Below are 23626 nucleotides of genomic sequence, written 5' to 3'. Positions count from 1 at the left end.
CAGGATCCGTATGACCGGGTTGCGATACCTTGACCTCGAATAAAACGGACGTTGGAACTTCCGCGCTTACTTCGGCAGCTTGAATCCCCGGGTAATGACGACGGCTGGCTCGCTGACCCCGCTTTTGCCAAGCGTCGGGGGGGCGACACGGTGGTGCGCTGTCTCTACGTGGGGGGGATTCGGTCTGTGGCACAGTATGGGGCGTGCGATTGCAGTCAGAGCGATCTGTTGATATCGCATCGTCTTCTTCTAGGCGGCGTGCACTTTTGCCAGGATGCTTCCCAGGACTTACGAATGGAGGCGCTCACCACCGATTAGGCGCGGCGATGCGACCTCCACAACAGGAAGGAAGCACGTCCTGTTGAAGTAGCGATTAGGGCGCAGAGCCTCGGTGGGCCGTACTAGAGGCGTGGTCTCGCCGTTTAGGGAACTTTCGGCCCGTCTTCGGACCGCTGAGACGATGCTCCCGTTCCTCGTGGACTGAGTGAACCGTGACCGAGAACGTTTTATCTTCCCGTTGACGAAAATGCAAAACAGCCATGGCTATTTCGGCCAGTCCCTGTACTGCGTCGCCCAGAGGGAACCGACGATGCAGTGCCACCGCTGTGGCTGTGACGAGCACAGCGTCTAGCACACGCTCGCACACTGCCTCACATGGCTGGAGCAGTGCAGTGCCCACTTTTCGCAAATAGGATTGACGCGTCCCGCGTTTCGGGTGTGTCAGGTTGTGCTGTTGACTGCGGTAACCCCCGTACTCTACCTGGGTTCTGTCCTCGGGTGGAGATCGGACTTTGGGTGAGTCGATTGGTGGATAGGGCCCTAAAAAGATCCTTGGACCTACGGTGCTCCCAAAATGAGCAGACCGTCATGTCCAACCACCGATCTGTTGAGCAGTTAAGACTGCCACCATAAATATTCAAGGGGCTGCATCTACTCAGGAAGTAGTTCTGTAACATAATATGTTTGATGATCAGTCCCTAAATTGCCAGCTTACCTGAAAACTCCAAAGTGAAAATAAACACTACAACGTCTCAACTAATCGCCTTAACGGCGAGTGATAGTGCAAAACACTGACAAACACACAAACAAACAAAAAACAGAAGACTCCAATATTACTTTTATATTTTAGAAGAATCTGTTTTTGTAGGTAAGTATATTACATTTCATTAGTCGTAACAGTCGCCGCCAATTTTTCCTTAAACTACTATTTAACATAAAACATGTAACATGGTAACCTTCGTAGTACAACGTTTCGCTTCACATTTTACTATCAACTAAAGAGTACATAAGACAGACAGTCGGTCGTCGTGTATCGTTCGATAAGTGTACTTTTTTCTTTCTTTATGTTAAAATACAATACAATATTTTACTGTATTGTAGATTGCACTGTATAAAGTATAAGAAATTAAATTACAAATAAAAAAAAATAAGTTTAATTCGACTCTATGGTTTTATGAATACAGATTTTTTGTGATTCAACGTTAGTGAATTGAACTCAGTGATCACTGAACACGAGACTCTGTAAGATGTGCATCAAAAAAATAATTGTAAATAAATAAATGAAAATAAAAGAGAAAAAATGGGTGTTGCTACAAATGCGTTGGAACTAAGACCCAGTGAGTTAAGATTTTATTTTAATAAGACTTTATTTAATTAAATTTAGTTTAATTAAAATTTAAATAAGACTTTATTTAAAAAAAAATGTACTTCATTCAAAAAGTATGACTAGCTGTGTTATTAAATTTACATAAATAAATATACTTGCATTAAATATGAACAAAAAAAATTACGTCTTTATTATACATATATTATTATAGAGTTTGACATTATAAAAGTTTGGAATACAATGTAGTAACTAGAGACTAGTTTCCAATTACATTAGATAACTTAGCTAATTTGCTCCCTACTGCTACACTTTAAGGAAGAAATCTCATGACAGTCTAATATTCTGAAGCCAGAGCCAGATGTTAAGTGGGAAAAAGATCTCTGGAAGGACTGTGGATTTACTGGCGGTAGGACCTTTTGTGAGTCCGCGCGGGTAGTTACCATCACCCTACCTATTTAGGCCGTGGAGCAGTAATGTGTTTCGGTGGGGCAGCCGTTATGACTATACTGAGACCTTAGAACTTATATCTCAAGATGGGTGGCGCATTTACGTTGTAGATGTCTATGGACTCCAGTAACCACTTAACACCAGGTGCACTATGAGCTCGTCCACCCATCTCAGCAATAAAAAAAAGCCTCTGCTATGATAGCGGCTTGTGCTATGATAAAATGGAGAGTAGTGCACAGCCAGTGTGTTCTAATATATTTATTTATATTTAACAGAAGGCCTGGGCATCCGTCATGTCCAGACTATACTGCTTTTCCTGGCGATGCTGGTGGCGTTCATGATGAGGGTTAACATAAGCATGGCCATCGTAGACATGACTGATGAGAGGAAAGACGAGGTTTGTTCAGTAAACAGAATATTTTTAATGTATTTATTGAAATGGATACTTTTGGTGGCATATTTACAGATATTATTTTTAAAAAAATATATGACCCTATCTTCCTTGATGTACTGAAGTAAATTAAAAAAAGTTATTAAAATTTGCTTTGAATTTCAAGAGAGAACACACATTATAAGAACAATAACATTTGTTTTTTTTTTTTTGTAAGAAACGGTATGCCGTCCTAATTAGAAAATCTATATACACTATTTTAAATCTTCATTTTACTGTGACAGATATGTTACAATATTAAAGGTTTACTATGACAGAATCCCAAAAAGAATAACAAATAACGTAACCTTTCAAGCATTTTGGTCGAAATCTCAGTTTCATCAAAACAGCTGTAAACCTTCTATAAATCTGAACTACATAGTAGCAAAAAGTGGGGCAGTTGTCATGACAGGACTTTCAATAATGGAGCGCAGTCTTAACAAAAAACATCAGAACGAACTTTGTTACACAATTACCTATTGCCTCGCGACAGAAATAGGCAGGATAGTTGTACTAATCTGTATAGACCCAATACACGCACTACCTCTCCATATTATGTTGTATAGCTCTCTCTGTGTATAGAGGAGGCGCATCATCCCCAATTCCGGTGGTAGATTCTGCGAAGCCCAGCTTTTGCTAGGGCCAGTGATAGCAACATTCCGGTTCGAGCCGCGCGAGCTCACCTACATGTTAGGGCGAAGCTGAAATAGCCTCTCAAGGCTATCAGCACAAGTAGGAAAAAAAATCCCCAATAAACAATCGTCATAAATATCAAGGCGTGCTTGAATCGTACGAAAGCCAGCAAGTCAAATTACATACATTCACGAAATTATGACACTTTTATTAAACATTTTTGAATTGATCCTTTGACTAATTTATTTTATGTAAAAATACAAAATGATAAAAACTACTAATAATAAATAAGTTTTGAACTTCTGATAACATTTCTTGTCAATTGGTTATGGTTTACAATAACATTTTTATTACGTACTAATTTGGGTTTTTGATAATAAAATGATTAAATAATTAATAATGATATAGTAGTTTATGTTGTAAGTGCCGTGTAGCGACGGCAGTAGAGTAAGGTTTGTTACCGGTGATAAACACACAGCCGAAGGCTAACATGTCTCAAGAACCGTGATCAGGACAATAGGGTTAAGGAATTACATAGAGCTGACGCGCTACTTTCGAGGGCGTTTAGAAATGAACAAGGGTTGTCCACCAAAACTCGATGTGGTAACGTAAAAACAACAAAAAAATGTAAGCTTCGATGTAAGAAGCGTGATAGAAATAACACAGTCAGAACAATAACACATCTTAAGACAACGGATTAACTGAAATGAAGAACAATAAAATAGAATATGTACAGATGATAAAATATAGGTGTGAAAATTCAGCAGGCAAGCGTATAAGTTTTATAAATGATTTATGGGTGGGAAAAGGAATTATAGTTGATGATGATTTAGAAGTTAGTGTTACAGAAGTGTAAAGACTGAATGATAAAGTTATGATTATATTGTACTGAAATAAATTATATTGAAATGTCGGTGTTTTTTTTTTTTTTTTTTTTATGATTGAAAGATTACTGGTGGCCCGGAGGCCTTTCCAGCTTCACCAGGACAGGTGGGCGAGCAAAGGCTCAGCCATGAGGGGGTGGATTTGCTAACAACTGCCCGAGCGCCTCCGAAGGAGACCTAACAACTCAAGAGCAATTGCTTCGCGAATGAATCTACTACCGGATCGGAATCGCGACCCACTGAGAAGATCCGGCGAGAAACTCAGCGAGCTGATGCATGGGTTAGGTTGCACGTCGACCTCTTTGTCGAGTTCGACGAGTACGGTTACCGGGGTTCCTCAGCCTGCTCCTAGTGTTAGAGCTGAAGGTATCTAATGCAAGAGTTATTGGATCTGATGGATCCGTAAGGACGTGTCTAGGGCGACGACGGTGACTTGCTCCTGCGTGATCAGGATTCGGGGAGTAATCAGCGGCGGCTACGATAAGGCGATTATCAAATTCAAATTCAAATTCAAAATCATTTATTTCAACTTGGATGTCATCAAAAACACACTTGTTGAATGTCAAAATGTAAAAGAAAATGTTAACTCTACCACCGGTTCCAAAAAAAGCCACAGTCCTGAGAAGAACCGGCGAAACAAACTCAGCGGGCTTTTTTTTTTTTTTTTGTATTTTCTCAACTATTTTCTTTTTTTTTAAACAAGAAAACATATTTACAGTATACAAAAAAACAAGTCAAAAAAATACAATTCAAATAAATAATAATAATAATGAAAAATGAAAAGGCCAGGAGCGAACGCCTCATTCCCACGTAGTGCCATCTAGTAAAAAATCCTTAACTTTATAATATGCCTTGTTGCACAAACGTTCCTTGACAGTTTTCTTAAATCTATGAACAGGTAGTAGTTGAACGTTTTGTGGGATCTTGTTGAAAAGCTGTACACCCAGCCCCCTGAAAGAGTTGCTTATTTTCTTAATTCGAGCCGCCGGCAACGCAAGCCTATGTTTGTTCCTAGTGTTCACATTATGCAAATCGCAGACTATCATGACGTATAGCCTTATCGAAGTACCGTTCCGACACTGACTTCATGTATTTCTGGATAGATTCGAGGCCCAGGTCGTCGTGTAGGTCAACGTTCCTCACGAACCACGGAGCTCCGACGGCTAACCTGCAAAAGCGGGATTGTAAAGATTGGAGGGTGTCTATGTGTGTGCGGGCCGCGTGAGCGAACACCACACTCGCGTAAGTCATGACGGGCCTAATGCAAGTTTTGTAAAGTGTCACCTTGTTCCGAAGGGACATTTTACTCCGCTTACAGATCATGGGATAGAGTCTACCGAGAATAAATGCGGCACGGTCACGGACTGTTTTTATATGCGGACGGAATGTCATGGATGCATCCAGGGTTACTCCCAGGTACTTGACCTTCCTGGTCCAGGGTATAGGTTGGCCGAAGAGGGTGATCAGGGGTGTGATATTTCTCCTCCTAATGCGGGAGGAAATAAGCGGAGAGTTTCCCCTTTGAAATAACACTGCTGTGCTTTTCGCTGGGTTGATGTCTATGCGCCATTTTCGGAACCACTGTCCGAGGGTTAACGCTGCACTCTGGAGCTTACTCGCGATTAGGGACTTGTTTCTACTTGAGATGTCGGTGTCTTCACTGTCGTAGAATAATGACCAAAGAAAACAGGAGTAAATGTGGAAAGAAGGCCCGACTGTGATCAGAAAAGGTATGAACATCTTTCAGGAAGAAGAAAGAGGTGCTTAATGAGTGATAAAACTGTACGGTAAATTATTTTATTGTCAAATAGCATAATTTCTAAGCCCGTAAAAATACAAGCCACATGAACGATCAGATTATAAAATAAGTTCATCTGATGAAACATCTAATTGTTTACGGATGCACACATGTTTCGGGGACGTCATTATTGATAATAATATGATGATGCAGAGGTCACTGCAACGCAGTCAAGAGGAAATATTGTGCCGATGGAATCTGTGACGTTTTTGACCCTGGGTCGAACCACGCCTACAATCCTATCAACTTGTGTAATACTCATGATTTTCTTAACGCAAAAATATCTTCAAATACGGCATGTAATGGTAAAATTCATTGCTGTCAAAGTGAATTATTGTAATATTCGGAGTATGGGAGTTAATCGTAATATCAAAATATTTTATTTTAATTTATGATTATTTCTTATTTCACTCTTCAATATTCTCAGAAGTATTTTATAGTCGTATAAGTTTGTGATGTATACAGACCTCGAGCTCTCAGTTTGCCCAAAGTAATTATCGAAAACAATTAAACAAATTTTCCACGAGCTCTCAGAAAAATATCTGCGTCGCCAATCTGAATGCTATCTTCTTTTACTCTATAGATGGGAAAATGCGTCTACAGGAAAATAAAGAAACCGAAATGCTAATTAGCTGAATTGTTAATTTTAACGATACGATCAATTATCACACTTCAGATAACTTAAATGTGTGCCAAGTAGAAGCAGACGACGACGCAACACTCCACTGAAATATTCCACTAGCTTTGACCCCCAGGTCTCATTGATTATAAAATTTATAGAGGTCATTGTTACCCGTTCACAATTTAATCTAGAGTGCAAATTTTAATGCACGTGTTTCCAATTACCACGAAAAATGATAACTATAATAATAAAACTATAAATAATACATACATACATTTAAAATATTCATTCATTCTAATTTTTTTAATGTATTAAAAATAATACATAATCTTTTTAGTAATTAATTAATTGAAAATTTAAGCCTTAAGCAAATTATTAGTGTACGTATTTAACGTGATGTACACGCAACTATACTCCAATACTAACATATCTTAACATACGAAACCGAAGTCTTGCTGTATTGGAATAACAACTAAGCTTAAAGATCAAATCGTAACGTGCAAATTATTTAGGATAATTAGAAAAATAGCCATTTTTTAAAAAGTCGCTCAAAAAGTCAGTAATCTAAAAAATATGATAGAGTAGGAAATAACTAAGTTATGATTTTCTGAATTTGCCTAATTACCGACGGGAGGCCGCATTGCCAGTCCGCGTACATAGGCCCAAATATTTCGTATTTCAGCGAATACTTCATTGTTGTGACACAGCCGCTTTGAGTCTTCTACATTATATCTGAACATTCAGGTTATAATTTTTTGAGGACCGGATCGATGTATGTCCGACTATAATGCCCCTATATAATACCAGTCTCGGAATTGCGAGCTCAGAAGTGATATGCCTCATTGCGATGTATCATAAGCCTTACAGGCGAAGACGAAATGTAATTTGTTCAACAACTGAAAGGTGGAAATAAACAAACAGTTTAGTATAAAGCCCTGTCCGTGTGGCACAGTCATATCTCAAGCTTGTCATGAGATAAATACGATATTACATAAAAGTTTATCTGATTAAATTTCAACAAACAAGTATCTTGCAGATCTCTCTCAGAGTTTTATCTTAAAACCATTTGTTTACAGCTACTTATTTGGCAGCCCACTTCAAAAAAGATAGTAGTGGTCAATTCGAATTCCATATTGTAGGAAAATATTTTTGACCGTAGCCAAAGCAGCTGATGACTGCATGATTTAGTCAGTATCCAATGTCACACTTTGCTTCCCAGAACCACTGGAATCAATTCCCCATCATCTATCTGTATATCTAATTGATATGCTAGGTACTAGTGATAAGGTTTTAGCCCCGATGGTATTTTTGAAATAAATTAATCGACGTTCCAATTTGAAAGGTATTTTTCTTTGTTTCTGATATTCATTTTAGAATGTTTATCTACTCTGAATATTCATGACTTGTCTTTTGCGTAAAACTTGTTCGCCTTTTTTTTATTGCCCTTGTAGGCAGACGAGCATACGGCCCACCTGAAGGTGAGTGGTTACCGTCGCCCATGGACTTCAGCAATGCCAGCGGCAGAGCCAAGCCGCTCTTTTAAAGTAGGACATGTCATAGCGCTCGGGAAACACCGTGGAGGGGAGCTCATTCCTTAGCCGGATGGTACGTGGCAAAAAAGGCCTCTGGAAACGCACTATCGATGAACGCAGGCGGTTCCAGATGACATGGATCGCCTAAACATAAATCGCCTTTATGTATATAAGTATATACCTAAACCGATTTTTTATGAAGCAGACGTTATTCCAAACCTACTGATTCTCCGACGACTCATATGTCAATGTTCAATACATGCCGTGTCTGTGAGATTCGGTATCTGCGCAAACATGGACAATTATCTGCAGCTCTCCTCGAAAACAATGCCAAAGGCGTGTGGCTTTGCGTCAGAAGCCTAATGTTTTGCTCAAGTATAGAACAATACCAGACCGTAAGATCCTTGACGTCGTACCTTAAAATAAGGTAATTCTTTTACAGTTCTTCGACTGGAGTCACAGTGTGCAGTCCGTGGTCTTGTCCTCATTCTTCTGGGGCTACGTGATACTTCAGGTGCCAGCTGGTGAACTAGCGAGAAAGTTTGGCGGAAAACCATTAATCACCATCTCCGTGTCTGTTAATGCGTTGATCTCATTGTTCCTGCCGACTGCCGCTAAAATTGTAAGTGCCATTTATTTACTGTCGGTTCTACGTACAACATACACTTTATGAATTCCCTAGTCTCCGTCTTATTTTAATATCAGAGGCCCCGTGAACTCCACTGCCTTTAATAAAATCAATGTTTCTGGTAACGATTGCAGTTATTTCTGTATTTATCATTATAACATAGTAATAACTAATATACTCTGATTGTAATCACATCAGATTAAAAATAATTTTGTTTTTCCTAAACGAGAGGTTTCTATGTATTAGGCAATAAAGTAAAGTGTCCACGAGGATTTAGATGGATATCGTTAAAATTATCATATTGTTTATAGCGCGCGTTGATGATATACTTACGGCTTTTTGACAGATTAATAAGGTATTCTCCGATTATTCAACTACTTTATCATATACTCGTAAATTCTGAAGATATTTAGAATTTTATCACTTTGAATGCAAGTTTAGATAAACCATCAAGTATCACTTGAAAGCAGCGTCTATCCTCCATAGTTCAGGGTCGCATTCTCGCTTTCTTCGGACATGAGTCGCGACGGTACGACGATTCGGTTGAGCGCCTTGTGGTGCAGGGCATGATAGGGGGTACAAGACCGCGCGGCAGATCACCGTTACGATGGACCGACCAAATAAAGGCAGCTCTAAACGGTCCCGTCAACGAGTGTACAAGAAGGGCCGCGGTACGCGAGGAATGGTGACGTCTGGTAAAGCGCACCAACAGCCGAACTGATGACCACGACCACTCTGCCAAAAATGCATGCGACTGAGAAGAAGAATCACTTGAAAATTCAAAAACAAAATCAGCTCTGAATTTATTTAAATGGAACATTACTGTGATATGAAATAAACCTATAACACTTTAAGCAGGCTCATCACCTTTTTTTTCCTTTTTTTTTTTATTGCTTACACACACATTCAGGTGTAATGCGTTTGTAGACAACATAAATAAAATTTTACTGGTGGTAGAACCTCTTGTGGGACTCACAAGAGGTTCTACCACCAGTAAAATAGGTAGGCACGGGTAGGTAGCACTACCCTGTCTAATATTTTCTGCCGTGAAGCAGCAATGCGTTTCGTTGTGAAGGGTTGGGCAGCAGTTGTAACTATATTGAGACCTTAGAACTTATATCTCAAGGTGGCAGGCGCATTTACGTTGTAGATGTCTATGGGCTCCAGTAACCATTTAACACCAGGTGGGCCGTGAGCTCTTCCACCTATCTAAGCAAAAAAAAAAACAAGTGTGTCATCGAGGTATCATTTACGAACAGATTAAACTGAAATCTTAATTTGATTTCGATTTATTTATTTTTATTTTCATATATGGTTAGTTAAATCCACGACCCATTTGGTGCTAAGCGACCACAGGAGTCTATATATAACATTACCTAACCACAGCCAGTCACGTTGAGACATTTTACTCTCCAAGTTGCCGAGTAGTTAATTAATTTTCATGCATGGTCACAATGGAGCATGGTCTGGTTTTATTACCGTATATATAAATATGAGTAAATCACAATAATATTTCATGGAATTGTATCGTGTCACTTGCACATTCCTTATCAGTAAACTTGTAAGATAACAGAATATGTAAAACTAGTTTAAACATAATATTGATCACATATTTTATACGTTATGTTTGACGTTTTGACAATCCATTGCAATGAGCTAATCTACAAGATTTAGTCCTATCTTTTCACGTCACAAACGACTCATGTGTCTTAAATTTTTGCAAATATATTAATTCCTATCTGAATCACCTGGAAGGGTATTTCGTTTTAGATTTTGAATGTTGCGTAAATCAACTGTTGTTGGCGCCGTTGCGGTGAGATGTTGGGTGAAAAGCTTATTCGAATAAAAGTGGACTGTATTTAAAGCTGGTTTATTAATCGGATCAAAGCTAGTACAATTTTACGGGACCGACAATGGTTGTGTGTTTTCGTTGATGCACGTTGATGCATAAAAATTCATTGACAATTAATTGTAAAATTTTTCAGGGTGATTGGAAACTGGTGTGCGTCTGCCGAATCCTCCAAGGCTTCACGCAGGCATTCGTGTACCCTTGCATGCACCATCTCGTCAGCCAGTGGGTACCTCTGGAAGAGAAAGGATTGCTCACCACCATTGTCTACGCCGGTATAAGCTTTAGGATATTCTTGATAAAAACGATGTTTAACCCTTGGTTCAATAAAAGTGTATATAGTATTATCGAATTTGTATGTATGAAGTAATGTTGTAGTGTTTTTGATTTGAATTTTTTCTCTTCACTTCGCTAAAATACTCGATCCACTTAAAGTAAAAGAAAATATGTTTTCTACAACATTCCGACACTATTATTGTTCCAATATTGTTTAGAAGGCAAGAAACTGTGAAAATAATGAGAGAGAAAGATGTAAACAACACGACTTACATTCATATTCCATACACATTCCTCCCTCTAGAATTCCCTATGCTTCACACTCAGGGATGTCAGATTTCAGAAAAGCGCATAATAATAATTTTCTATCTTTGTTGACCTTATATCGCGACGTTAAATAGAATATCCTAAATATCGGCGAAAAAAGATAAATTCATTTTGTAGTTTATTGTGGGTAACATGAGCACCTACCTGCTTAAAGCTCACACTTGGGGATCGTAAGATTTTAATGAATAAACCAGTATATGATCCGAAGATAAAGTCAGAGAACCACTATGATATCCTTCCTTCGACTACCTCATAATATTTCAGTAAAAAAAAACATGGAGCTATGAATAAAAATGAAAATATTCAAAATTTAACAAAAAAAAAGTATAGAACTCAGTTTTGTATAAAATTTAGTACTCTGGTTTTACTCTTACACAATCTAACTAGATCACGATCCCAAATTCATCTTTTCAGGTGGCCAATTAGGTATAGCGATCCAACTGATAATATCCGGGTTTATAGCCACAGACTGGGGCTGGCAGGCCATATTCTATACGAATGGAACCCTTGGGGCAATTTGGACTGTAGTCTACTTGATATTCGGCTCAGATTCCCCTGAGACATCCAAATACATTTCGAAAGAGGAAGTCAAATATATACAGGTCTCTCTGGGACGTGTTGGCGAGCAAAAGGTGAGATTTTTTATAAATTAGGCACGATTTTGCTGTCTTCGTTTCAACGTGCTTCGTAAATACGGTGTTTCGAGAATAAATGGAAAGAAATTTTGTTGTTTTGCAGAAAAAAATGTTTTTAGTTAAATTATTTGTATGTCAAAGCTGCAAAGCGGCCTGTATGTCAGCATTAGTGGCCTTAATATCGTGAGTTTGAAGTTCGGGTCAGCAAACCTATGGTCCAGAAGACAAATATAAATTTTCTTCTCAAACTACAAAGTCCAGCCTAGGGGCCTGATACGCAAGATGACTCCGTAGTTAAATGACCTTTGTCGATCCTCGATGAAAAGTACCAATTTGAAATGATTGTGCATAAATAGTATATTGTACTCACGATTTATTCTTGTAATGAATGACGAATACGGTATTAAAAATCGCGCGAACTTTATTAATTTATACCCATAGTTAATCGTAGTAAGGCGCGTTGTGAGTTCGTGTGGGTAGTGCTACTATCCTGGCCTTTTCAGCGAACTAATGACAATGCATTCATTAATCATTACAAATGAAATTTCTATGAATTCTTTTACATCTTCTTCTACAAATAACATGAAACAAAACAAATAATTAAGACGTATAACCGGCGCCTGACTCCTAGGATTTCAGCGGTTCTTTTTTATCCATAGATATATCCTGCACCGTGGCTTAAGATCATGACCTCCTTGCCGTTCTGGGCAGTGATAGTTGCACATTGCGGTCAGAACTGGGGATTCTTCACTCTGATGACGGAAATGCCAACATACATGTCTAAAGTCCTCAACGTGAATCTTAAAAATGTAAGTTGTATTTCTGTAACTACCATCTCAGTTTTTTTTGCTTGAAAACATAAGTGCTCAAACCATCCACAATGTCGGTATCTAAGATAATGCTTGCCGCCCTGTCTAGTTTGCAACCCTGTAATCTATTTTATTTTAATTTGTAACTTCCAAATAATATATTAAGCTCATTTCTTGTTAAATACTAATTGATTATGATAATTAGACAAATCGTGCAATCAGAGAAGTGGTCTTAAGTTGTTTGGATACCACATGAACACAATAACAACAAAACAATAACAATAAAATAAACAACAAATAATAACAAATAACAATAAAACTGTGAACCCTGCAGGAACGTCTGGGCAAAATTTGCGTATTTGGTTATAAAATTACTACACAGGCGTTGAAAATCGTTGTAAATATTTCAAAAGAAACATTTTCTTGGAGCTCGTACTATTTTTTTTTTTTATTGCCCTTGTAGGTAGATGAGCATACGGCCCACCTCATGGTGAGTGGTTACTGTCGCCCATGGACTACAGCTATGTCAGGGGCAGAGCCAAACCGCTGCCTACTAGCAATGCCAGGGGCTACCTAACTAGTTACTACTACTGTTATTAATTATCTAATGTCGTGTATACTAGTATAACTGATATTTACATACACATGACAAGAGAAAACTGCGTTTTATTTAAATTCTTGAGCTCTATCATATTGTAGGTATCTACTGTAATGTAGGCTTTAAAATTATGATTACATTAGTGTTTCGTTATATATTCACCAAGCATTCAATAATGCAAAGTTCGATTAGTTTGACTCGGTATTATTTCGATTTAATATACATTTATATGGAGTATATATACATTTAATGAATTATGAATTTTCATTCGTGGGCTAACATTTAAACAGCTGCGCTATGAAAAATACAAGAACAACAAAAATATACACTTGGAAAAGTAATACTTAAATTGAAAAACTTTAACAGCCGTAGCGTGCTAGGTTAAAGAAACCAAATAACATTTGCAAAACATAAGGTGATAGATCAGAGAATGGTTGGTCAGCACACGAGAACTTCTTTTGGTATCTATATAATAATACGTGAAGCAAAAACTTTGTATCCCTTTTTACGAAAATTGCGCGGACGGAGGAGTATGAAATTTCCCACACTTATAGAGAATATAGAGAAGAAATGCACAATGCTAATATTTTTTTTAAATTATACATTAAAAATACATTAAATCAATAAAGAAAACATTACACACACTACCACGCATTTGATGCACACACGCATGCATACTCTTTATTTATTGTCAAACTTTTGTTCTTGACGTCTGTGGTCAAATTGAGAATAGATTTAATATTGTTTGTCTTTATTAATATTTTTCTGTAGTGTAGTCTTGGCGAAATTTGTGATTATAAAAGTATAATAGTCTTTGAAAATAGAATCATAATAGAGCACAAACTTACAATTTCAATTAATTATAGTCGAATTTCGACTACTGCGGGACCACTAGTATTATTAATTACAAATCGTAGAGAAGTCGGCATCAAAGAAACGTACGACACGAAGACAACTTCAAATTAAACGTAAACTGTAATAAAATCCCTACAATGTTTTGGATGTCAAACATAAATTTTGTTCAAAACAGTTAATTAAATATAAATTGTGTATCTAATTAGTCTTTTTAATTATTTAGGATTTGTTAACAAAAATCTAATAAGATTCTATGGATACAACTTGAAGACGGTAAAACAAATCATGTTCCCGAGGTCGCCATGTCAAAATAAATAATAGTTTAAAAAAAATAACAAAAAACGCTTTTATAGAAAATCCAACTAAAAAATAGAAAATAAATTTGAAATAAAAATAGTGTAAGAAAAAAATATTTTATTGTAAAAAAGCTTGGGGTGCTTTTCAGGATATTATCAAAATAACCCTTCTATGAACTCATATCTGTTCATAAAATATTTATAACTACTGATACTCGCTGTAGCTGTAGTTAATTCCGGCTATTCTATACCATTACAGAGAGGCAATAGGCAACTACTAACACCTGCTCTTATTTACATATAGAAGTGAATTATTTAATGAACTATTTGCTTTATTCTTTTATTTTTCCTCTGGAACTTGTCCTGCCTTTGACCCCTGACCTAAAACGCACGTCAGATGTCAATTAGCAGCGAATATCAATGTAACTCACTGGGTTATATCCAGAAAATAATATAAGTGGATTTATTTTGTTTATTACAGAACGGCGTTTTGTCTTCATTGCCATATTTATCCATGTATATCCTGAGTTTCCCCATGGGCTACATGACCGACGTGATTATAAGGAACAAATGGTTGAACGTGTCCAATACGAGGAAACTCTTTAATACTATAGGTGAGTTGGGTATAATTGTATTTATATATTTATTTATTCTTAGAATAAATAAGAAATAATTATTCTTAGAATAAATAAATGAATTATATAATAAATGAATTCTTAGAATAAATAATGAATTCTTATTTAGTATTCATTCTAATTATAAATTCTAATTAGGTTTTTCTTCAGTGTGCTTAGATAAATTTGTATGCAGTTGGAACAGTGTCCTTAGCGGCAAACGTAAGCAAACGTTCCAACTCCATACAAATTTGAGTCAACTTTTACGCTATCGAAAACGTTAAAAAACTCGCACTGAGCTCACAGAATAAAACAAGTTTGTGTCTGTCTTATTTTGAAGAACTAAATAGCTTCCTAGTACGAGCCACTTGATCTTAAATTATTAATTTGCCATTACTGACCCATATTGGGCATATCAAGGGACAACTGGGCTGCTGCCTACCGTTAAGGACCCTTTTCGATGTTAACGCTCGTGTTCGCAAGACTCCTGAGCCTGAGGATATTATGGAGCAAAAATGTCCCTTGGAAACGCATCGAAGATTAATGCACCACAGTCTAGTCACGAATAAGTTCTAAGAGCGGGGAGTATCAGGGTTATGAAAGAATGTGGGAATGTGGTTTGTAATGAATTACTTGTTTCAGGTCATTGGGGTCCAGCTTTAGCGCTCATTGGGTTATCATACGCGCCGGCCGGAGACACAGTACTGGCTGTCGTGATGTTAACAGTGGCAGTCGGTATCAATGCTGGGCAGTACACCGGATACTTGGTCAGTGACTCCTTAACTTTATGCCATAAAGAACCTAAATGGCGTCAAAATATTCTCAAGTAAATTTCGCAAACTCTCAACAAGAATATCACGCCCATGCAGTCAAAACTGATCCGTGGTTGATATTTTCGAGTAAGGGAAGCTCTTAGAATGTAATTTTTATGCTTTGTTTATTTTTTACAGCTAGTACACATCGATTTGGCTCCAAATTTCAGCGCATCACTAATGGGCATCACCAACTTCTTGGCCAATATTATTTCGATCATCGCTCCTTTGGTTTGCGGCTTCATCGTTAACGACGAGGTAGTCCCCGGATTTTGGTGACCTTCTCTACACTCTATTACTCATATTAGTGATATTTTATGGAGCTGAATCAAACACAGACAATGCAGTTCGTGTAATCAGATATGATGGTGGTAGGACCTCTTGTGAGTCCGCACGGGTAGGTACTACCACCCTGCCTATTTTCTGCCGTGAAGCAATACTGCGTTTCGGTTTGAAGGGTTGGGCAGCCGTTGTAACTATACTAGATCACAAATTCAAACTATGCACTCTGAGATCTAGGATGATTTAAATTCCAGTGGGGCAACCATTACACAATAAAATTGTGAGGTCTGTGCATGTATGCAACCACTTAATACCAACTGGTCCATGAGCTCATTCTCCCGTTTGAGAGAGAGAGAGAGAGAGAATACACTTTATTGCACACCAACACAATTTACATTTTAAAAAAACAGTCAAAAAGCACATATGTACAATAGGCGGTCTTATCGCTAAAAGCGATCTCTTCCAGACAACCGTTTAATTTACAGAAATTCTGTAAAATATAAAAAATATAGCAGGTATGTTGCGGTGTACCATATACAATACATTATTATAGAAAATATATACATATAATAAACAGATATATACCGTTTACATAATATAATATATACCAATATACATACTTACATACAATACATACTAATATACTTACACGCACATAATAAATCAACAGTATGGAAATTATAAATGATAATGATGCAACAAACAGCACTAAGCAGATAAGTAGTGTTCCTTCAACATTCTTTTAAAACAGTTTAAAGTTGGAGCACTTCTCACTGCATCCGGCAGAGCATTCCACAATCGAACCGCCTGGACGGTGAATGAATTGTCAAAGAATGATGATGAATGCACCGGCATTTTCAGTCTCAGGTTATCTGATGATCTCAGAGAAAAATTATGCGTATCACCTAGGAACTCGAAACGTTCTTTGAGATATGTAGGGGTATGGGGGCTAAAGAGAGTACAGTATAGTAAAGAAAGGACATGAGTATTGCGGCGAAGGCGAATTGGTAACCACTTGAGCTTAGTGCGAAATTCAGATATATGATCATATTTCCGTAACCCAAATATGAATCTTATGCAGAAATTTTGTAGCCGCTCAAGTTTATCAAGTTGTGTTTCGGTTAGATCCGGATAACTGGAATCAGCGTAGTCAAGAATTGGAAGAAGTAAAGACTGTGCAAGCGCAGTTTTAGTGGCAGTTGGAAGAAAATTTCGTAACCGTCTCAACGATCCAGCTGATGCAAACACCTTCCGGCTAACCTCTTTTATTTGTGCGTTCCATGAAAGGTTTTTATCAATTAAGATACCCAAATTTTTCACAGTATCGCTGATAGGAATTTGTGCGCCGTCAAATAAAATAGCCGGAAGCTGCGACCATGTAACTTTCGAAAACATTCTTGAACTACCGACAACAATGACCTGTGTCTTTGACGGGTTCACCCTCAATCCATGAGACTTACTCCAACGGGACAATATCGATAAGTCATTGTTCAGGATCTTTATCGCGTTGGTCAGCTCTGGTAAAGAAGTTTGCGTATATATCTGTAGATCATCTGCGTACAGGTGGTAGGAAGAAGTAAGTTGTAAAGAAATAGAATTTATAAAAATTGAAAAGAGTAAAGGAGATAAAACGCCACCCTGCGGTACACCTACGTGCGTTTCACACCATGAAGAATAAGCATTCTCACAGTGAATACGCTGTCGGCGACCAGACAGGTAACTGCGAAACCAATCAACCACGGTTGGAGATATGTTAATGGAGCTAAGGATGGCTAGAAGTATGTCGAAATCGACGGTGCCAAAAGCATTACTGAAATCCAGCAATGCCAACACCGTCAGTTTCCCACTCTCCATGCCAAATCTGATGGCATCCGTAATATGCACCAGGGCTGTGACCGTGCTATGGCCAGGACGAAAGCCGGACTGATAAGGGTTTAAAAGTTCGTTTCTCGTAAGAAACTCACTGAGCTGGTTGTGAATCAGGCGTTCTAAAACCTTTGAAAGAAACGGTAGAATGGAAATTGGACGGTATTCTGAAAAGGATGTAGGATTCGGCTTTTTTGGAAGTGGTGTAATCTGTGCTTCTTTCCAAGCCTTTGGAAAGATGCCGCTAGATAATGATTCATTCAGGATATGACAAATAATGGGAAGGATTTGGTCTAGGATAGGAAGGATCATATTACGGGCCACACAGTCACTTCCAACAGCATTGGAAGTTATGGATAATATGCTCCGCTTAACATCACAAGCCGTTAGGTGATTAAAAACAAATGGAGAACAATTTGGGATCGGAAGAGATAAAATGTGATTTAATGTATTAGATTTAATTGTCCCGTCATAAAGGGATGACGCACAGAAATGTTGATTTAATAAATCAATACTCGAATGTGATAGATGAGAGTCATGTTGTAATTTTCCAATCCCCAGTGATTTAAGAAATTTCCAGACTCTAGCTGGATCACCATTTTCGATAGCACTATGGATATGCTGGCGTTGTGCATCCCTACACACTCTGTTGCAGTGATTGCGGATTCGGTGATAATTTGTACTATTGTCAGGGGTTGGTTTTTTTTTATATTTTAATTTAGCAGCTGCCTTCCTGGTCAATAGACTTTTAATTTCATCAGTAAGCCACGGCGCTGGCATATGTTTAATTCTTACTGGTCGGAAGGGTGCATACTTGTCATATAGATCAGTTAGCTTGGCATTGAACTGATCAACTTTCTCATTGATTGAGGTAGAGCACGTCAAAGCAGTCCAGTCAATGCTGCCAGCATCTTCTCGAAGACTTTCAAGATCCATACCGTTAAAACTGCGCAGCAGAAGAGTTTTTGATTTTGCTTTGGGAGGTCGTACTTTATATGAAACGAAGATAAGATCATGGTATGAGAAAGCGTCAGCTGAACACTGTCCATGGTCAGCCACGTGGTCACGAGAAGAAACGAAAATAAGGTCAAGAAGTGAAGGAGCACAGTTTGGAAAATGATGAGTCGAGTTCAACGGTAGAACAGTTAAGTTTACTGATTCGATCATCGAGCGAAATAAAGTGGTTCGAGAATTGTTTTTAAGTAGGCATGTGTTAAAGTCACCCATGATAATGGTATGAGTATATGAAGGCATTGTATTTTCTAGTAGAGTTTCAAAAGAAGTAAAGAAATCTATACTTGACGAAGGACAATAATAAACACCAAGTAACATCTTCGTGTGTTGAAGTTCTATTTCAAGAAATAAGTGCTCGCCCGCATATGGCGGCGTAGGCTGTGCCGATACATTAACAACTGCACAATTAAAATACGAACGGATATAAATGGCAACGCCACCACCACCGCCATTAATACGATCGTTCCTAAAAAGTTGAAAACCAGGAATGGTATAAGATGTAGAAGGAAGACATGGCTTAAGCCAAGACTCTGAAACAAGTATAGCATGGATATTCTTAGAATCAAAACTTGCAAGCATGTCAGGGAAATGAGCCGCAATACTCTGGGCATTGATATGAACGACATTAAAATTCCTAGGAACACCAGAGAACCGTGAAGACAATGTTTCTGCTAAAGAAGGCACACTAATATCGCTATCATCGCTGTTAGCTGAATAAAAAGTTTCAGATTCACTTGTATCTGTTGAATTGAACATATAAGCAAATATATATATACAATTAAAAAAGAAGAAAAAAAAATGTATAAATATGATTATAAATAAATACACTAATTAATAATACTAATAACTCCCACCAACTGGGAAAGTGTCTATGAAATATTAATTTAAATAAAACAGAGACAAAACAAGCCAAAAGATAAAAAAATACGTGAAAATTGAAATACAAAACAGAATATTTAAATCAAACGTAATAATTAATGCAATCAATTAATAAAAAGATATCAGGTAAAAACGAAGATAAAAAAAAAAAAAAAAAAAATTAAAATTATATAAAAAAATTGAAATAAAAAATAAATAAAAAAAAAACTTTAAAAAGTATATACTAAAGAAAAAAAAAGAAGACAGTATTAAGAAAGAAATGAAACATTAAAAATAAAGAAATACAAACCAAAAGCATGGGTAACAGTGAAAAGATAATATTATAATGAAATTCTTCAAATAATTCTTTTGTTCAGTAAGTGTGACTTTAGAATTTTATTACGTGAATCTATTCTGTATGGGTGATGATCCTTTTGCCTTTTTACAGTTGACAGTTAGTAAAGCAACGATCAATAATTCAATATCGTTCACTGTCACTCAGCCAAATTTAAAATTAAAATTATTTAAAATTAATGTACCGACAAATATTTAAACTATTTGTAAGATAGAAAACAGGTAGTTTTCAGATTAATACTACGACAATTAAAACATAAAACAAAATAAATGAGAGAAATAAGGAGAACTAATTTCGTTTTGTCCCATGTTTTGCACACGAATGAAGAGTACAGGAAACAAAATTATCACTGTTACTTTCTAGCAGCAGCGCGTTTAACCTTTACTACAGCCGGCTTTGTAACAGCGCGCTTAGAAGCAGCATCAGCCTCTGGGATTGCTTCCGAAGTGTTCTTTTGCAGACGATCAAGATCTCGCTGCGTGAAGACTCGATGTTTGATGCCATCCTCTCCCAAAATGTAGACGCAGCCATCCTTGGTCCAGACCGTCTTCATGCCGAATCTACTCCGTGCAGCCATGAAAATGCCGTGGCGCGCCTTCGTCAGAAACTCCGAAACAGTAAAGCCGGTGCCCTTCAGTTTTGTTTTAGAAAACCAAACCTGACTGCGCATTTCATATGTTTGGAATTTTACTAGGATGGGCCGAGGGCCATCAGATGCTGACAATCGTTTCATACGGTGACATCGTTTAATATCAGTTGGGGAAAACTCAGCTGCAGCAAGACGACTGCTTATGAAATCAGATAGTGCCTGTTCAATTTGCTCACCCTTAGTCTCAGTGACTCCATGAATAATCAGCATTTTTCTACGGCTGCGAGTCTCTGTATTGTCCTGCATACGAGCAAGCGTCTCCACTTGCTGTTGCAAGTTATTGAGTGCCTCAGTAATAAATGTCCGAAATGATGAAAATTCCGTTGCCAAGCTTGATGATGTGATTGAGGGTTCTGAAGACTTGTTGAGCTGAGCTTCAAACTTCGCCATACGTGCATTAAACAACTCTGACATCTCAGTCAGTGAAGATTCAAGTGGATTCATAGTAACAGTTTAGTGAAGTGTGCAGAAGTGATTGATTGTAAAGATAACACTTTTCCAGCTGGTAGGTGCAGTTACTTGATAGAATAAATCATATAAGTAATTATATTGTAATTTTCCTTTATTTTACACTATTTCCACAAAAAACACAGTATTTCCGTTTCAACACACAACTACCCACGTCCGTTTGCAAAATAAAAGTCAAATTCAGGTTAAGGGTTTAGAATCGAACAATGAAATTAATTGAAAATATAGATTGAAATCAATCCTTTTCCAGACCCAACCATCGGAATGGCGTAAAGTATTCTTTGTGGCTTCAGGAGTATACTTCTTCGGGAACCTGTTCTTTATATTGTTTTGTACCTCAAAACGGCAACCTTGGAATGAACCAAAGGAGTCTGATATTGGTAAGTATAAAATTGAATGTCTTGTTTAAGAAAATTCCAATAGTTGACCTGAGCCAGATCCCAACTGTACTTATTGATTGTGAAAGTCCATTTGAAAAATAATTAATTGTCATGTTTTAAACAAGCTTTTCCTGATTTATTTCAGAATCGAAGGAACCAGAAAACAAGGCAGCTGAAAGGCAAACAGACACAAATTATATTTGAAATAAAACGACAAACATTTGATGTACCTGATTTATGTTACGCTTTTCGAATACTGGAAACATTATATTTTATATAATTATTATGTATTTTAACCAACGACAAGTTCATCTGGACCGGGATTGTGGTGACCTGATTAAGCCATAAAAACCTAGAAATTAACAAAATCCGCATTTCGATGTGCTCCCAAGCTATGCCTCACAGACCAAATTTATTTTCGCAGTTTTCAGATTTTGCCTATTATAGTATTTTAATTACATATTTTAAAATTTTTTGAAAAACAAATTATAAAAATATATTATCATGTCGACGCGTGATCGCCATCCCCGCCTTAAAATAACTATGAATTTTATGATCCCAAAGCAAAGTGCCAAAACTTAAAGCCTCAACTCTACTGTACTATTAGCAATAATCGGATATATAAATAATAATAATAAAACATTTATTTTAGAAAACATCCATAAAATAATAATAATACAATAGTCAGCACACAAACAGTTCAACAATACAAATAGAAAATGAACAATATACTAATTCAATTAATTAAATATACAAAGGAAATGAATTAGAAACACATAATTATATCAATACAGTCGTAACCACTCTATGTCAATATTAGCTATCATTATGTCAATCAGTCAATTAATTTGGAGAAAAAATAAAATAAAAAGAAAATCATACACATTTCATAATGAAGAGTAAAATAATAATAAGGATATGTCAGTCTTGTCCGGTAATTATACACATCCATTTATGTTGGATCGGACAATCAGCGCGAGAAGCAATCATCCCGAGGATGCCATTACTACTGTCTCTCACTCGTCTTAAAAAAGAGGCAACCTTTTTTCGGATTATAGCTTGATAGCCATCCGTCCGGGCATCAGCAAACATTTGCGACGCACTGCAGTAGGGAGGCAGCCGCAATAGCACCCTGAAGATGTTGTTATACTGAACGCGCAGGGCCCTGGCAGCCCGCTGAGTATGATTCACCCATAGACTGCTCGCGTAAAACGATTGGCAAAATGCCTTAAACAAAGAAAATTTTACTGAGGAGGAGCACCGAGCGAATCTACGGGCAACCATGTTTCCTCGGACCGCCAATGCCCTGCGCTCCCGCTCCAAATCTGCGTCATCGGACAAATCATCCGTTACAATGTGGCCCAGGTACTTAAAACTGGTCACTCTCTGCAGTTCCTCATCATATAATTTAATTGAAGGAACACAAACTGGAACAGGTGCACCTGACTTACCCTTGAAAAGTAGAACTTTACTTTTTGCTTTACTGTAGGTCAGTCCATGCTCCCCAGCGTAGGTCTCGCATATAGCCAGCATCCTACGAATAGCACCTATCGATGGTCCCAGCAGCACCATATCGTCCGCGTAGCTAATATTATTGACGCATTCACTATCAATATGACAACCGGTATGAGTGCTGCTGAGCTCACCGATAAGGTCATTTATGTACAAGTTAAATAACAAAGGAGAGGTCAGCCCCCCCTGCCTCACGCCACACTCCATGCCATATGGCCCGGACAAAGCTCCCGCCCATCTCACCTGGTTCCGCTGGCAGTGGTACCATTCCTGTAACACTGATATGACCTCAACCGGTACACCCGCCCTGCCCAGTTTGTCCCAAAGCTTATCATATAGGACTGTGTCAAACGCCTTAGACAAGTCTAGGAAGCACGCGTATACCGGTGTTTTCCTGTCCGTATAGTACTGAACAGCTTGCTTAAGACATAATATCGCACTTTCAGTGGAAAGCCCATTTCTGAAACCGAACTGGGCTTCATGCAGTTTAATATGTTTGTTAAGAATGTTATCAAGCAAGCCGTCCAACACCTTGGCTAATATGGTCGCAAGAGAGATGGGTCGATAGTTATTCATATCCGAAACGTCCCC

General features: G+C 37.7%; 2 protein-coding genes across 2 annotated transcripts; one reads left to right on the top strand and one right to left on the bottom strand.

The window, feature by feature from the left end:
* Positions 1 to 1264: 1264 nt before the first annotated feature.
* LOC114244956 (putative inorganic phosphate cotransporter) lies at positions 1265 to 21804 on the top strand. Its single transcript, XM_028176926.2, has 11 exons — positions 1265 to 1616; positions 2329 to 2450; positions 8395 to 8574; positions 10566 to 10704; positions 11447 to 11664; positions 12327 to 12476; positions 14707 to 14839; positions 15482 to 15606; positions 15790 to 15909; positions 21394 to 21523; positions 21669 to 21804. Exons 1-11 carry the CDS (start codon positions 1580 to 1582, stop codon positions 21725 to 21727), a joined length of 1413 nt encoding a protein of 470 aa, XP_028032727.2. The 5' UTR covers positions 1265 to 1579; the 3' UTR covers positions 21728 to 21804.
* Positions 21805 to 21867: 63 nt separating this feature from the next.
* LOC149502395 (uncharacterized) lies at positions 21868 to 23095 on the bottom strand. The gene has a single exon (XM_089728966.1). It carries the CDS (start codon positions 23093 to 23095, stop codon positions 22445 to 22447), a length of 651 nt encoding a protein of 216 aa, XP_089585092.1. The 3' UTR covers positions 21868 to 22444.
* Positions 23096 to 23626: the final 531 nt, after the last annotated feature.

The sequence above is a fragment of the Bombyx mandarina genome, chromosome 08 (genome assembly GCF_030267445.1).
Source record: "Bombyx mandarina strain Sakado chromosome 08, ASM3026744v2".
Lineage (NCBI taxonomy): Eukaryota > Metazoa > Arthropoda > Insecta > Lepidoptera > Bombycidae > Bombyx > Bombyx mandarina.
Note: the sequence above shows the minus strand (reverse complement) of the source record. Positions and strands in the feature narration are given on the sequence as shown.

Excerpts from the sequence above, each read along its gene's own strand:
- LOC114244956 (XM_028176926.2), top strand. The coding sequence starts at position 1,580 with ATGGGTGTTGCTACAAATGCGTTGGAACTAAGACCCA. Across the intron at positions 2,451-8,394 it reads CTGATGAGAGGAAAGACGAG|TTCTTCGACTGGAGTCACAG; the intron begins GTTTGTTCAGTA and ends ATTCTTTTACAG. Across the intron at positions 10,705-11,446 it reads CACCACCATTGTCTACGCCG|GTGGCCAATTAGGTATAGCG; the intron begins GTATAAGCTTTA and ends TCATCTTTTCAG.
- LOC149502395 (XM_089728966.1), bottom strand. The coding sequence starts at position 23,095 with ATGGTGCTGCTGGGACCATCGATAGGTGCTATTCGTAGGATGCTGGCT.